This window comes from Theobroma umbraticum, unplaced genomic scaffold, assembly GCF_002168275.2.
Source record: "Theobroma umbraticum cultivar Fairchild unplaced genomic scaffold, ASM216827v3 scaffold_95.0, whole genome shotgun sequence".
Classification (NCBI taxonomy): domain Eukaryota; kingdom Viridiplantae; phylum Streptophyta; class Magnoliopsida; order Malvales; family Malvaceae; genus Theobroma; species Theobroma umbraticum.
In genome coordinates this window covers 2,980,254-2,998,037 of record NW_018397257.1, presented here as the reverse complement: position 1 = coordinate 2,998,037, position 17,784 = coordinate 2,980,254, and the positions used below count along the sequence as shown (strand labels likewise).

The 17,784-nt window shown below is 28.3% G+C and overlaps 1 protein-coding gene across 1 annotated transcript; it reads right to left on the bottom strand.

Moving 5' to 3' along the window:
- Nucleotides 1-7,828: 7,828 nt before the first annotated feature.
- LOC110412707 (uncharacterized) lies at nt 7,829-8,665 on the bottom strand. The gene has a single exon (XM_021423319.2). The coding sequence runs from the start codon at nt 8,389-8,391 to the stop codon at nt 8,026-8,028; it is 366 nt and encodes a 121-aa protein (XP_021278994.1). The 5' UTR covers nt 8,392-8,665; the 3' UTR covers nt 7,829-8,025.
- Nucleotides 8,666-17,784: the final 9,119 nt, after the last annotated feature.

Here is a 17,784-nt window from a genome sequence, read left to right as displayed (position 1 = left end):
GTATTAGCTATTCCATAGTTTGAGGAATAAACTCAAAAAATCATAAAGATCGAAACACCTTTTACAAGTTTAAAAAATTACAACTCTATTTATATAAAATATTATTTTTTCTCTCTCCTCTTCCTCTCACTTGATTCCAACTTTTAATAAAATATTAATATTTTAACATATTAATATTAAATTATAAATAAAATATTAATATTTAAATTATAAATTATTAATAAAATAAATTATAAATTATTCCTATTTAAAAAATAAATTATAAATTATTCCTATTTAAAAAATAAATTAAAAATAAATAAGCATAATATCATTTAAATTATATATAAAATATTGATAATTAAATCATCAATTATTAATATTTTAAATAAATTACAAATTATTAATATTTAAAAATAAAATAAAATGAAATAAAATAAAAAATTAATCATAATAATATTTAAATTAAATAAAATATTAATATTTTAAAATATTAATGATTAAATTATTAATATTTTAAATAAAAAATCAATTATTAATATTTAAAAATAAAATAAAATAAAATAATTTATCATAATAATATTTAAATAAAATAAAATATTAATGACTAAATTATAAATAAATATTAATATTTAAATGGTCCATTATTAATATTTTAAATAAACTATCAATTATTAATATTTTAAATAAACTATCAATTATTAATATTTAAAAATAAAATAAAATAATTAATCATAATAATATTTAAATTAAATAAAATATTAATATTTTAAAATATTAAAGATTAAATTATAAATAAAATATTAATATTTAAATTATCAATTATTAATATTTGAAAATAAAATAAAATAAAATAATTGATCATAATAATATTTAAATAAAATAAAATATTAATATTTTAAAATATTAGTGATTAAATTATAAATGAAATATTTATATTTAAATTATTAATTATTAATATTTTAATTAAATTCTAGATTATTAATATTTAAAAAATCTAATAAAAATAAATAGTCATATAAATAATAAAGGATGCTTTTATCTTTTTATTTTATATTCCTTTCTTATTCTAAAATTATTGTTACCGACCAAGCACTGTAATAAGTCATAATAATTATTTCTGTCCTATTTTATTCGTCATTCCAAACAAAGTAATAACTATTCTATTCTATTATCACCTCATTCTATTCTCACATAATAACTATTCTATTTCATTCTTACCTATTCCACCAACCAAACGTAAGCTTAAGATTTTTAGTTTTACCTTATTAATGAGGTGATCGTATTTGATAAGCTGATAATGTATAAAAACTTATAGACTGTCAGTGCATCAAATATTAATTTATAATTTATAACTTTTTAATTAAAAAACATCATCTTAAAAGAATTTTGTAGATACACATTAAGAATCTGTTTAGTAATAAAAAATAAATTATTAAAAGAAAGTTTTTTTTTTTCTAAAATGCTTTATTAAAAAGTTTATATTTTTTATTATTTGAATAGATTTTTTTTCGAATGTAAGATATTTAGCATTGATCAATACAATTTTTTCTATCCATTCATAAATTATTTTTCATTCTTGCAAAAGTTTTTCCTTTTGAACAAGAGAAAAAAATTCAAAAAACTCTTTGAAATTCGAAATTCAAATGAATAATTTTAAACTAAAATATTGAAACAAAATCTGAGTGTATGTATTTTGATTCTTTATTGGCCATATTGTTTGTCATTTTGGACTGTGCTTCGAATTTGATGGAGGTACTTTCCAAAAAACACGTGCAAAGCTGACGCTTATGCCAGTCACTCAGTTACAAAGTCAGTCCAATAGCCGTTGGATCATTTATTACATCTAATGATACGGAGATCTCACGGCTATCGATGACGTTTTCAGTGCAAGAACACAGCTGATTTGGACTTCCCCAAGGTGCGTAGTCAGATTAGTACATGCAAGACTCACGTGCCACCTGCCACTGCCACGTGTAATTCAACACTTTCACTGCAAGTGAATGAAAAGAAACCGCGTGGCTGTAGGCCATCCCTAAGCCACTTCACCAGTACGATGTTTTCACCTGGGAGAGTTTGGCTCTGCCTTACAAGCTAGATTTCAACCTTTGTCCGTTGATAAAAAATTATATATTTATTAATGAATTAAATATTTAAATATTATTTTATATTTAAATATTATTTTATATTTTATATTAATATTTATTTTAAATTAAAATAAATAAATATTTATTAATTTAAAAAAAATCCTATCTAAGATTAGATCCATGGCCATGAATTGTTCAACCTGTGAACAAGTTTACCAGGTACATGAAAAGTGCCTCCAATTTGTTTGAATTTGGGGTTGAATTAGGAGTTAAGTCTAAGTCGCTATAATTTACTTGTTGATTTTAATTCTGTACAATTAACGATGCATATTTTCTCCCATATCTGAATATAAGCAACTTGAAAGGTCAAATCACGCTAAAATTTTTTCTATTGGATGTATGTATTATTGTTCGATTACGTTTCCATTTGCTTGGATGATGATTGATTGGTCATTTGATTAAAAATATCACTTTTGATATTTTTAATATATTGTACACCTATATTGTCAATTTATTATTATTAAATCATTACAAGTAGAAAAAATCATTTATTTAGATTTCAAATTTGTAATTTAAAATGAATTAATAGCACATATTTTCACATTTTTAACGTAAAGTAACGAGTTTTATTTTATTTGTAAATTGTCTGTTCACAATAGTTTCTAATTACAATAAAATCAAAAAATTTAATTAATATTTAATTACTTGATAAAGTTACATGAACTTGATAAAAAAATTAAATTTTATCAATTATTATATATACATATGTATGTATGTCTAAATTTTACTCACTATATATCTAATACTGAGGTAGAATTGCTAGTTGTGAAAGACACCTTACTCTTGTTTGTGACCTCAACTTTGGTTGATCATAACCTAATTTTTGAGTGTGACTCGTTAAATATGGTTAAGTGGTCTTTTTGCCCGCAAGTAGTACCATGGAAGGTTAAGAGTATTGTCATCTAGATTATGGATCTACTTAAGAGCGTCCCACATTGAGAGATCCATCACATCTCTTGCTTTGTCGATGGAGAGGCGAACTCCCTAGCTAAGAGGGGGCCAGAGGGGGAAAAAGCTTATATGGCTTAATTTGGGTGAGGTGCAAGGAAGAACTCCCACTAAAACTCTTGCAATCATGCTACTTACAAGGGTGATGACTGTGGAGGATGGCATTTCCTTGCCTCTCATGTGTTTCTTCTTTTCTCCTATGTTGGTTGTAAATGTCGTTCCGTTGTTTTCCTTGTTTTGTGTGTTTTGTGTTTCCAAGTGGTTGGTTTTACGTGTTTCTGACTCTCATTTTATCTTTCTACTACTTGAGATGTTTTCTGTTGTAGAAATTGTGAAATTATCTTCAAAATGTTGCCCAAGATCTTACCCAATCAATAGAATAAAGAAAGAAAAAAAAATCAAGCACATCTACAAGAACATAAGAATTTACATCATTCAGTTTTTTAATGACCTACGTCCATAGGCACAATAATAGACAAAGATTCACTAAGAGAAAAATCAAAAGATTATAACTCACAACCTTTATCCCAAGTATACCTAAATCATTCTCTCTAAATCTAAGTGATGACTATTCTTCAACTCCATAGGATCTTTTTATAGTGCCAAATACAATAATCTTATCCTAATATAAGTAGGATATGTTATACTAGTCTATATAAATTTAAAAACTATCTCAAAGAAAGTATACTAGTTTAATGAGAATTAAACAATTTTAATCATATTATAATTCAAGACTATCCTAACAAATCTTCTCCTTAGGGTTGAATTCACCAAGGTCTATTTTACCGATCAATCTCTGTCGATACCACTAATGCCCCAAACATGCTTGAACTTTATCCCAGAACTTAGTCACCATATTTGCCGAATTTTTAATTGTGGCTATTTTCTTCACTACAATCTCACATCTAGAAACAATCCTTCAAACGAAGTTATACTTGACTTAGATGTGCTTGATTTTCTCATGAAACATTTGATTTTTAGTCAAGTATGTAACACTTTGACTATCACAAAACACAAGCATATATGCTTGTCCAAAACCAAGATTACTAGCCAAGCCTTGAAGCCATAAAACCTCATTCACTACCTCGATCACAGTCATACATTCAACTTCAATTGTAGACGAAGCAAATACTATTTTCCAAGTGATTGCAAACCTTGAAAGAATGAACACATATCTCATTCGAGATCTTCTACTATCTAAATTTCCAATAAAATCTGAATTGGAGAAACTAACCATATTACAACTACTGTTTGCACCTCTTTCACACATTAAGCCAACATCAATGGTACCTTTACGTGTTTTCACAAGCTCCCGTGTTTGATCCCAGTGTAAAGACTTAATCTTCTTAAAAGACTCGACATATGTAATTGCCTCATGATTAAAGTAAGGCTCATTCAATCTATACTTCCATAGATAAAACATAAGAATCACAATCACCATCAATACAAGTAATGCTTCGTTGAGATCCCAATTCTTACACTTCTTGCAATTCACTTTAGATTTCACTATCATCTCACACTATCCCAAGAACATTGATTTCAAGCTTCACCAGCTTGCCAACTTCCTAGTTTAATGTGTTCACAATTTTAAACTTGATCCCACATAGTAATGCAGATTTGTCAAAGGTAACATCCTGACTCACCTTAAACTTAAGGGACTTAAAATCAGTATACCATATCTGATAACCTTTCACCCCATATGCTAACCTAAGAATATGCACTCTATTGCCTTTAACTCAAATTTACCATCATTCACATGAGCATGAACGGGATAAACAAATACTCTTAATATAAAGTAATCAGCAAAGCTTATGAGACTAAACTTCCTTGGGAGTCTTAAATTCAATTGCAGTTGATGGAGACCGATTGACCAAGTAGCAAGCCATGTTGATAGCTTTTATCCAGAATACTTTGGTTAGGCCAACATTAGAGAACATGTATTTTGCTCTCTCAAGAACTATTCTTTTCATCCATTCTGTAACACTATTTTGATGTGGTGTTTTAACAACAATGTGATGTTTAACGATTTCCTCATTCGTACAAAACAGACCAAACTCACCTTTGCAAGATTCTAGAGCTTTATTTGTTTGAAAGCTCTCAATTTTTTCTTAGTTTGCTTTTAGATCAATACCTTCCAATGCAAAAATCTGGTCAACATTTCACTTATAGCGTTCAAAAAATTCATCCACACCTTTTTTGAAAAATAATCTATAAAAGTCCACATATATAATGATCCATTTTATGATGTCACTAGAGAAGGACTCCACAAATCTAAATGGATGTAGTTTACTGCACTCTTAGTTTAATGAGTTGTAGTGCTAAATTTCATTGTATGTTGCTCACAAAAATCTAGTTTCCTAGTCTTTTGACTACACAACAAACCACACTTACTCAGTTTTCTAATCTTTCTCTCGCTCATATGACCCAACCTCATATGCCATAAACATGTTACATCATCTTCAAGATCATTAGATGAGACCACAGAAACATTTTCAATGATTATGTTTCCCACTAGATGATAAAGGTCACTATATAAGTTGCCCTTTATGATAGTTATTGCTTTTTTAAATACATTCAAGACACCATCTTGGCCACTATATTTGTAGCTTTTTTTATCTGACAATCTCAAGGATATTAAATTCTTTTTCATGTCAGAAACATGTTTCACCTCAAGTGTCTTTACCATACCATCAAACATCTTGATCCGAATTGTACCAATCCCAACAATTGAGAGAAAGAAATCATCTCTTGATTATGCAGTGCCCATATCAATAGATTGATAAGCTGTAAACCAATCATGTCTAGGACATATATGGACGCAGCAAGCTAAATCCAAGATTCATATATCCACCAAGTTACTAATAGTAACTGCAAGAACACTGTCAACTTCTCCAAAAGTATTAAAGTCATCTCCAGCCACGTTTGCAGTATTCTCAGACTTGTTGATCTTTTCATCATTCTTGAATTTGGTACAATATTGATAAAAGTGCCTTTTCTTACCACCATTCCAGCAAGTTTTCTTTTTTGCTGTAGATTTACCTTTTTTGTCTAAGCCCTTTTCTTTATCTTTTTCTCTATTCACAATCAGGCCTTCTGCTTGATTTTCATTCTGAATACCACCAACTTTCTTCTTCAATTTCTTGAAATTTAAAGATGCACATACATCCTCGAAAGTGAGAATATCTCAACCATATAACATAATATCCATGAAGTTTTCATGCAATGGAGGTAAAGAACCTAGAAGAATTAAAGCTTGGTCTTCATCCTTAATTTTAACATCAGTATTCTTTAAATCAAGAATAACTCTATTAAATTCATCAATGTGTGCATTAATGGACGTTCCTTCACACATCTTGAGAGTATACAATCGTTGCTTCATATAAAGCTGATTCGTTAAGGATTTAGTCATACAAATACTCTAGAGTTTAAACCACATTGCAGTAGCAGATTCTTTATCCATGACTTCTCTTAACACCTCGTCAGATGAAGTTAGAAAAATAACACTATGTACTTTTTCCATAAGGTCATCTTTCTCACCATCAAATAAATTCAAAAGAAAATGGTATTTTTATTTAAATGCTTTCAACAGTTTTTATTGGATTAACAATGCATGTACCTTAACACGTCATAGACTGAAATCGTTTTTCAATCTCATACTTCATTGATAAAGTTACCATTACGAGATTCAAATTGAATTAAGACTTTGAAGCTCTGATACCAATTTGTCATGAAAATTGAGAAATTATCTTTAAAAAGTTACTCAAGATTTTATCCAATCAATAAAATAAATAAAAAAAGAAATTAAGCACACCCACAAGAACATAAGAATTTACGTGATTCAGTCTTTTGATAACTTACATCTACAAGCACAATAACAGAGAAAGACTCATTAAAAAAAATCTAGAAATTATTAGAACAATCTCAAACTCACAACTCTTTTTCCACGTACTCCCAAATTACTTTTTTTAAATCTAAGTGATAACTATTCTTTCACCCCATAGGATCTTTTTATAGTGCCAAATACAATAATTTAATTCTAATATAATTAAGATATGTCAGACTAATCTAACTAGATTTAAAGACTATCTCAAAGAAAGTATACTAGTTTAATTAGAATTAAACAATTCTAATCATATTAAAATTTAAGACTATCCTAATACAGTCTAAATAGGGATCTCTTTTATTGTTTGATTACCTTTTTGGGTGAGGGGTTTACTTGTACAGCTTTTGGAGGTGGCATTTTTTGTTGAGTTGTATAAATGTGGGACTCAAGAAAGCATTCCCCCTCTTTTTATCGATTATATACTACTACCTATCAAAAAAAAAAGAGTAATACATATTGAGGTAGAACGCACTTGAACATGTGCTAGTTTATATATACAAATGTATTATGTATGTAGGTAAAAAATATGCATGCGTTTGTATCTAGTGCATTTAACATCATAATATAAAACATTCATAAATCAAATGCAAGAGCAAAGTAATAACTTCAAAAATAATTAATAATTATCTCAAGGTCAATTTTAAACATGTTAGTCAAACTTATAGAAAAATTTTAAAGGTCCAATTAAGCTATCTACGGATATCTTCACCATAGTCAAATCAAAGATGGATTGAATTAAGCATCCATGAACCCATCCAACAATCAGAGAAATGATTTACGGTAAAGAATTCTCTGAATCAACTACGAGATTACCAGAGTTATAAACCTAAGAAACAACAGATGAAATCAATATACATATCAACACAGCAAATTCCATAAGATCTTCTACATATAGAATCTGACCAAAATACAAAGCTACATACAACATATAATATACTGGAAAGATACAAAAGCAAGTCTTGTGTACCAAAAAGACAAGCCAAGCTCAATCGCAAAATGTCTCTATTACAAATATTACACAGAAAAAAAAAGACACCCCCAAGGTTACATATACATGTCTCTTGATCATTATTTAGTCCCCAGTGGGAACCAACGCTCTTGAAAAGAAGATTGATAAGAGATCATATATAGAAGGAACACAAGCACAAGCGCCACCCCCCATGGCGACCCTCCTGCTCTGTGAAGTGAATCTTGCTCCGGCAGTGGAATAAGGAAAGGAACGCTCCCTGAGAAGCAGTGAACGAGAAGCAGCAGAACAACCGGGGACAGCATGAGGAAGAATTTCAGCTGGTTGATGAAATCCTCAAACATGGACTCGTAGTTTATGTACCAGGAAAAACCCAGTACAAAAAAGAGGATGGAAACAAAGACACATAGGTGGAGAGGTGGAAGTGACAGATAGTCTAAGAATGAATCTCTGTAGTATCTAGCCATGTGTTTTCAGAGCAAATTTAGAAGCTGGAATGAGATGAGGCTTTTTATGCAGAGAAAGAGGGAGGGAATCAATCACTGTTTTAAAATCTTCTCTAGAATGAACTGGTTTGTTTGCAACAAGAAAGTGGCCATGGTTTATATAGGATTTAGTTAGTGGATGATATTTATTCTTTTTTTATTTTATTTTAATTTCCCATGCTAATTTTAGAGCTCCTGCCCTACTCTCTCTTGAAAGGTGTGACATCTCTCTCTGGTTTTACAAATAAATCACAAAAAACACTGTGACTGGGAAGTAAACATGTAATGAAAGGGTACATTAAGGTAAGATAAGATGCTGAAAGAGAAGTGGGTGAAATTATGAGCAGTGGCGATCTAAAAAAGAAGTGGCAGCTGCTAATTTGGTAAAAAGGTTTTTCTTTTGGTAGATAAAGACTTGATTTTGGTGTCATGCTTTAGAAACTTTTGTCATGACTGATTGACCCGCCCTTTTCCTTATGATCCTTGAGGTTTAAAGGCTTCAGGCGATTTGTAGAATAGTCTATACACTATAAAGGTACCTAGCTTAACATGTATATTTGAACGTTCTAAAGCAATCACCTAGTCTTCAAATCCAACTCTTTTTCAAACGGTAATAAAACTCTTGTGACTTTAGTTTTGCAAAAGTTAGAATGACAGCAAATTGGTTCTATATAAAAGGTTACAAAAGCATCTCCCTTTCATTCAAAACAAGAATCAAACATGCACCTCTACCACCCATGATTATTCTCATTATCTAATTATAAATTAACTGTTAGTACGGGAAGAGGCAGTTTTAGAATTATCGAGCAACTTAATATTTATAAGATGAATGTAATATCTTATTAGAATTATGGAGTGACTTGATATAAGATGTATGGATGTAATATCTTATGATTTAATGGTTTCAAGAAACATGTCTAGCAAGCACCATTAGTTATTTTGGTTAATATATAGTGCCAACCTTGTTCGAGACATAAAATAAAAAACAAAAAGGTGGTTTTCAAATGGGTTTACGTTGCTTTTACCTTTCTTTTATTTTATTTCTTTTGGGAAACCGATTTGGGTAGCTTTGCTTCCTTCCTTGCACCAGAAGGATTCTTCCTCTTTGACGATCCATGAGGAATGAGGATACTTCCAACAAGGACGGTGAGAACTTTAATCCATTCCAATGGTTGAGATTGGGAGCTGCAAAGGTGTGGACCAGTAGAAAGCTGCCACCTACAACCGACCATGCACTGGATCTGGAAAGGTGAGAAGAATAATGAAGAAAAAGGTGGGGTAAACCCAAGGGAAATATATATCAAAGGGGAACATGTTATTGGAAAAAGTCGTATATTCCGAGGATGGTGTGGTCCATCTCAGCTTTGTCGACCTTTATCCATTTCCTGAATCCAAAATGCTTAACTAATGAATGGGACATTGTATATTCTTGGTTTTTTACACACACATTCCTCAATTTTCTTTTCTTTCTTTTTTTTTAATAATTTAATTGTATTTTCTTATTGACAAACAAATTTATATACGTGCTGGATAAGAACATCAAAATGCCAATTGAAGTCTGTAACTATGAAGTTGCTACAGATTGAAGTGCGACATTATAGTTGGAACTCAATATGCAACTGATCATTGCACAATGCTGCTTATCATCGGAAACACCTGTGACACCCAAAATACAACACAAATACAGCTTCCATTTAATTGTACTTATACTTGGCTATATAGAAATGTTTCCGGTATGTAAATATTTGGGGAATTAAAGAAACTGTATTTTATGTTGATTCTATTCATGGAGTAATGTTATAGTTTTCGGAATATAACATTAACCAACTCAAGCTTTAATTTTTATGGGAAAATGCCAAGATCAGTTTTATAAATTATATGAACAATTGAGTTACATATATGCATTTGAAAAGGATATTGAATTTTAAAAATGATCCAAAACTTTCTAAGTAAAATATATATATATGTTTATATACACACATTAATCCACAAAGACGTAAGTATACAAATTTCTACCATCAATATAATATATATATTTAAATATGTCTTAAATAGATAGCTTGTAAAATTAAAAAATTATACCATCCATATATTTTATGTATAATAATTCAGATATAATTTGATTTAAGATACGGTCCATTAGATTCTATTTGGTTTTAACAAATGAAGCACTGCGCAAGTTGGCACCCACAATATGAAGGAAAAGAAAGTTATTTAATGTGCAAAGAAACATGTGTCCCACTGGCATCCATCCAAATTAATACAAATGACACCCCACTTAAGCATGGGCTTTGCATATGATTATCATCATTAGTTCATGATATCATCAGTTAAGTAATCATTTATGTTAACGGCGAGACATTTTAATTGCATCTCCTAGCTATCTTTTCCAAGTGTATATTATGCACAATCTGATCATTTATTTGATGGCCCAGTCTAGAATGTTTTTTTTTTTTGATAAATAACTGTTTTTTTTTCTTGTTATGCTTTTTCCCTTGTTGAAGTGGCACCACAAACCAAATCCCATGCCAATATCTATTTGTTTTATGCTGCTTTTTAAAAACTTTAATAGATTCAATCATGAATTGATTGATTTCGTGTATGTAAGTTGCACTCATCAAATAACTAATGACATGAATTGCTGAACAAAAAACCAAAAAAAAAAAAACCTAATGACATGAATTCAAAACAAATATGTTATTTTCTTTTAGAAGTTGATTAATCTCTAACAATTGACTTGTACATTGGCTTTGCAAACCCTAATTTTTTTCCTTTTTTTTTATCTGTTAATAAACTTTTGCTTTTTAACAAGAAAAATTATTATTATATATATATATTTAAAAGGCTGTCTCCCATATGAATTTATAGTTGTCATAACCTAATTAAAATTTATTTTCCAAAAATATTTGAATTAAAACAAGATACTAATAAGGTAATAACTTTAGTAGATAAATTTCTATAAATTTTCCTACTTAGAACTAATAAGATAGATAACTAAGGATATATATTGGATATGTAAGATTTTCTTGAATAATTAGAGTGTGAACTCACATTATTTAATTTGTTTTTAACAAAATCGATTAAGTTAATTTGATTTGATCATTAGATAATATTATAGTTCATGACATGATCTAATAAAATGAGATAAGCTCCAATTTTATATATAGGTTTAATAAGGTGGGTCAGTATAGGAAATCTTGAATCTTATGATGAGTGACACTAAGCATTTTACTACATAAAGGTAAGGTTAGGTCTTGTATCCTATTTAGAAAACATTAAGAATTTCACTTATTAGAGAGTTGTAGATCGAGGAGGAAAATATTATATATATCATTCTCATATATTTTTGAGATGTTTATAGTTTTCGTGTGCATGGTGTTTATATATTGAGATTAGAAGGTAGCACATAAAAGTATGTGTGTGGAAATTGACTAACTCGAATAATTTATTCACGTAAAAATGGTAAGTTGCAAGGTTGTGTTAAATTCTCATGGCTGTTTTTATGTGAAAGGCTCCTAATTGCATCTCATGTATTTAGCCTAAGTGTGTTTGAATGATGATGTGCCTAGATTCTTGGTTATGATATTTGTACTCAATTATGATTTTGGAATATTTTATTACCTTATGTGTTCTAATTAAGTTACATTTTTAAATTTTTTTGTCACATTTTCTATTAATAACAATATGGTCACTATTGAGATTTTGATTGAATTAAATTTTAAGAATTGGAAAGCAGATGTAGAGTTTGCCATTTAGATCATAGACATAAACCTGACTATGAATATAACTAAGCCTTTGAAATCTACTACGACAATTTTAAGGTTTATGGGAAAGCTTTTGCAGCATGAGAGAGATAAATAAATTATTTGCTTGTTATTAAGAGGTCCATTCTTATATACATGTTAAGTGGCCTTCTTAGTACCACTGATTCAAAGGAATTCTTAAGCGTAATAGTACAAAGGTCTAGAGTGTCATATTGAAGGGGTTTTATTCCATGAAATATGATAAGATAGATGATAGACTTAGCAATTTTGTATATGACACGATAGCACTACATAAAGTTAAGTGAGTTTGAATTTAGGATAATGGTGTTTCAATCATATCGATATGATTAAGATGAGAAATTTTTGTATCTTAAAAGTATCAAATGCGCTTAACTTGTTTAAGACATGTTTAATTAATCGTGTTATCAAGTATCTTCATAATTCATGATCCGTTTAGTAACCAGTTAATTAATTGTGTAAATGTGTCTATGAGATACGTTTATGATCTGATTATGACCTATTTAAACCCCTATATAATTACTTTCTTTTATTATGATTGTTGATGATGGTGGTGGATTTTATTATACTTCATGGATATTTTTGTTTTATTATAATTGCTACTATGATTATTAGTTTTATATTTAAATAATGAAGTTATATTTCATTCTAAATTGTATGCATTTTAGTTTAATTGTCTTAATCATGTTAATTGTATAAATAAGTTACAAATCGTGACCTGACTGAATTAATAAATATGTTAAGTGTGGCGTGTCATGTTACATATTTAATAGACATATCTGTATTCGTATTTTATGATTCTAACATATTTAATTAATTGTGTCATTTTCATGTTTACTTGTGTAACTGTTAATACCCTATATTTACACAACAAGGTTAATATACACGAACAAAAATTGCTAGTCTAATAGAAGGAATTCAAAAGTACATCATTAAAATGGTCCATTTACAAACAAAAAAATTTGGAAAAACCAACAATACCTTTCTTGTTAAAAAAACTCATCACAAGAAAGGTACCAAATCTAAAGTTAATGCTCCTAAACAAGTTCAAGATAAAATGAAAGAATTTGGTCAATTTTTCAATGTAGGAGGTCTAAAATTTGTCCTTAAGAAGCAAATTAAATGTTTCTTTTGCAAGAAGAAGGGACATAAGAAACAAGATTGTCTCAAATATAAAATTTGGTTAGAGAAATGTGGGCATGAAAGTAATTATTTGGCTCTTGTTGTACATGAATCTAATTTAATTGAAACCTCATTTGATTATCTTGTCATCATGTATTTGTATAACTCGTAACCCATTTAACTAATCATGTAAATGTGTTTACTTGACATGTTAATAACCTAGTTATGACTTGTTTGAATCTCTACATAACTACTTTATCTTATTATGGTTGATAATAGTGTGATGGATTTTATTATGGTTGATGATGAAGGTGGATTTTATTATGTTTAATGGATATTATTGTTTTGCTATAATTATTTTTATGATTATTAATTTTAAATTTGAATAAAGAAGTTATATCTCATATGTAATTGTATTGAATTTTTTTTAATCATGTTAATCATGTTTAAAATTTTAATCATGTTAATCATGTTTAAAATTTTAATCATGTTAATTTAAACGGATTATAAATCGTGTTGTGTCATATAAAACTTAACTTGACCCATTTAATAAATGCTTTAGCCATGTCATGTCATGTTATATGTTTTATAAATATATCTGTATTCATATTTAGAATCCTATACATTTAACTAATTATGTCATATATGTATTTATCCATATAATTACTAATATATTATGTTTACATGGCATAATTAAAACATGTAAACATGAATTATCTGGTCTAATTGTACGTAGATTAAAGAAGAAGAAGATCTTAGTGCAGTAAATCCTAACAATTAATTTGACTAGTAATATTTTTGTTCCCAAAGTGATGGATCAAAATCAATTAAGATTTTGTGTATCTTAAATTTCAATTAGAAGATCTCAAATTAAGTATAATTTATTCTATATCAAATTTAATATAATACTCTATTATTAGTGTATAGATTTCATACACTATTAATGAACCAAATATGAAAAATATGTCACATTACCGCTGAATAAGAAAATTACTTTAAAGTTGAAAAGTTTAAATTAAATACATATTAGACTAAAATTAAAAAGCTGTCACGTTTCCACTATCTATAAATTCAAAAAAATTCAACATCTCCATCTTGTAATGCAGCTAATTGACATTAGGGGGAATTGGACCCACTTTAGTTAAAAAGATGTAAAATCAAATATAGATGATAACCACAAATTGAAAATCCCCATGAGGCCATAACCCACCAAAAGCTTTGTCAGCATTTGATCTCATTGATTAATTGATTTCCCTATTTCATTTACCATTTGGTAAGCTCTGATTAGCCATTTTTCACCTAACATGACTTTTATGGACCTCCACTCTAAGACATTTTATCAACTAAGGTCGCAATCAAAACCAAACTGCATTGCTTTCCCTTATATCGGATTGCTTTTGATTGTGTGGTTAAAAAAGGAAATAAAAAGATTAATTGAATCAAATATGATTTTCTTGATTATAATTCAATCAAAGAAAAAGATTAAAAGATCGGTCCCTAGCACTTAGGCCTTGATAGAATACATCACTAAAATATTACATTTTCGATGAAAAAGTAAAAGAATCATTATTTTTAAGCATAATGTTCATAAAAATCTATAAATTATTTAAAAAATTTTAAATAAGTCTTTATCTATATATTATATTCAATCAAGTCTCTGTACTTTTATATTGAATCAAATAAGTTTTTATTCTTTTATGACTAATGATTGATTAATTATCATTAATCAAAATGTTATTTATTATTTTATATCCACGTGACAATAACATGACGTTGATATAAAAACTGAAAAATATTATATGATCATGTTATCATATCAAATTAATATGTCATATCATCATTAATTATAATATTTCAATATATCACATCATCGTCAATTATAATATCTTAACACATTACATCAATATCACTTAGCATAAAATGACAAATTATATTTTAATTAAATTAATCATTAGTCATAAAAACCTATTTAACTCAATAAAAATATAAAAATTTAAATAAATATAATAAAAATATAAAAACTTATTTAAATTTTTTAAATAATTTAAAATTTTTTTAAATATTATACATATTATTTATTAATGAGTCTAAGAACTCAAAAGAGCGACTAAACCGCTTAGAAAGAACTTAACCTCGATCATACCACACAAAGATTGGTCCACAAGGTACAAAAATGAAATGATGATAGGACTCAATTTTGTCAAAGCAGAACTTGATTACTACTAATGTCTAGCGACCCAAACAACAATAAGAAAAAAAATTAAAAAAAAATCTCCTAGCTCCTAGATAGTACGTATATAACATTTATATGGTACAGTAAGCAACTGGAGGTCATATTATCAATCAAAAATATAGTCTACTTCTGAATTTAGTTCATATATTCTACCAAATTGTTGGATTAAGTCATTCAATTATAATTTATAATGTAAAATTTGTTAATATTAATTAATGTTAATATTAGTCCAATCATTGACATTGTAAAGTTCTGTTAAACATACTGACATGACATTGATCATGCATTGTCGTGGTGTTAATCGATATTGACATGAAATTTTTGGGATTTTAAAAATGCAAAAAATGTGACGTGGTTTTTAAGGTCATGACCACGTGGCGTTTATTGTCACCTAATCGGTTAAAAATCCAAAATACACACTAAATCCTAAACTAATTAAAATTAACTTAAATAAATCCTAAACTAATCAAGAGAGAAATCCAAAAGTCGTATCGTTAAGATTGTGACAAGACTGTGGTTGCCAAGGATATGTGGACTTAGGTTAAATTCTAAAGTTTTTCAAAATTTGTTAAGGTTAAATTCTAAATTTAATCAACTTCCTAGTGCAAATTATTGCATTTCCTACTCCAAGTGAGGTTATCAAGGCTCAGGATGAAGGTGAATTTGTTAAGGTTGTGACAAAAGTATGTTTGCTAAAGATCATTGTTGAAATTCTGTTTTGATGCTATACATAGATTTTAGATCAAATTTTGAATTTAATTTATATACTTTATCAAAGTGTTGGATTAGTTCTAGTATAATTTTTTTCAATATGTTTTGATATTTTTCTTGTTAATGCAAATTAGAGTGTAAAAAAGTTGATGGGGTCTGATTAGGTGGGCCAAAACATGCCACATGGCAACCTAAAAGGCCACACTATTTTTTTTTATTTTTATAATTCCCTTAAACTTTTACATCAGCGTAATCAATACCACAATCCTAATTGTAACGAAAAAATTTGGCAGTGAGAATGATTGGGTTAGGATTAACAAATATTAAAATTAGGACTATATTTATACGAATTATAATAGAGTGATTAAATTCATATTTTAATAGTGTAAAGGATTTAAATTACGAATTTGACCAAAATGTATAACAACCATAGCATGTGAATTCAAGAAAGCATAGCCTAGGAACATAATTCTCTAGCATAGATAATATTAAAAAATAATTATAATCCCAAAATAATAAAAAAAGTCCTTGAAAATAATTACAACTTACAAATGGAAAATAAAAATAAAAAAGTAAAAAGAAATTAAAATAAAAAATTATATTAATAATTTAATAATAAATTATTAATGTTTAAATTTTTAATGAAAATAGAAATTAAAAGATTAAAAAATGAGAATACAAATAGAGGAAAAAATAAAAAGAAATTGAAATAAAAAATCATATTCATAATTGAAATATAAATTATTAATATTTTAAAGTTTTAATGAAAATAAAAATTAAAAGATTAAAAAAGGGGAAAATATTATTAAATGATACTAATGAGTGATATTGTATAGTTTACTAAATTATAATAAAAGGTAATTTTGTCATTTTATCATTTATTTCTTGATTATTCCAAAACTAATCATACCAATCAAATATCAAAATGAGTTATGATAAAAATTCCTATCACATTCTATCCCATGAACCAAATTACATAATAACAATTCTATTATATTCTCTTTTTATTTTATTCTATTCCATTATACAAACTAAATGTGCCGTTAGTATTATGTGTCACAAGGCTACCTTTGTTGGAATCGCCAAGGGCATACAAGTTAGCCATAATTGTCTTTTATATCGAGAAGGGGCAATCTTGCCTGTGTAGGATTTTTTTTGTTCTTTGAAATACGATCTGAATCTAACTTATGATACAGTTGTGTTCAATCGCAGGCTGTCTTTGTAGAAACAGAAGGAAAAATCATCTCGAGACATTTTGGAGTAATAGTCCAAGCCCAAATCCAACATATTGGGCTAATATTAAGGTTTAGTGGTTAAAAAACATAAGGAGTAAGCAGGCTGAATCAGGCTTTGAAAAGTTTGTTCTTACAACGAGACAAGGCAGTCGTCCCTTGTCTTTATTTTCTGGATCGTTACAGGTCGCCGTCGTTAAGTCAATCATGTGTGTGGTTGTCACCAATTAATATGGGCCTCGTGGAATTCAATGTCTTGGACAAATCTGGAAATGTCTAAATCAGAGCACAGGTC

Bases quoted from the DNA above. Each gene is read 5' to 3' on its own strand.
- LOC110412707 (XM_021423319.2), bottom strand. From the start codon at position 8,391: ATGGCTAGATACTACAGAGATTCATTCTTAGACTATCTGTCACTTCCA.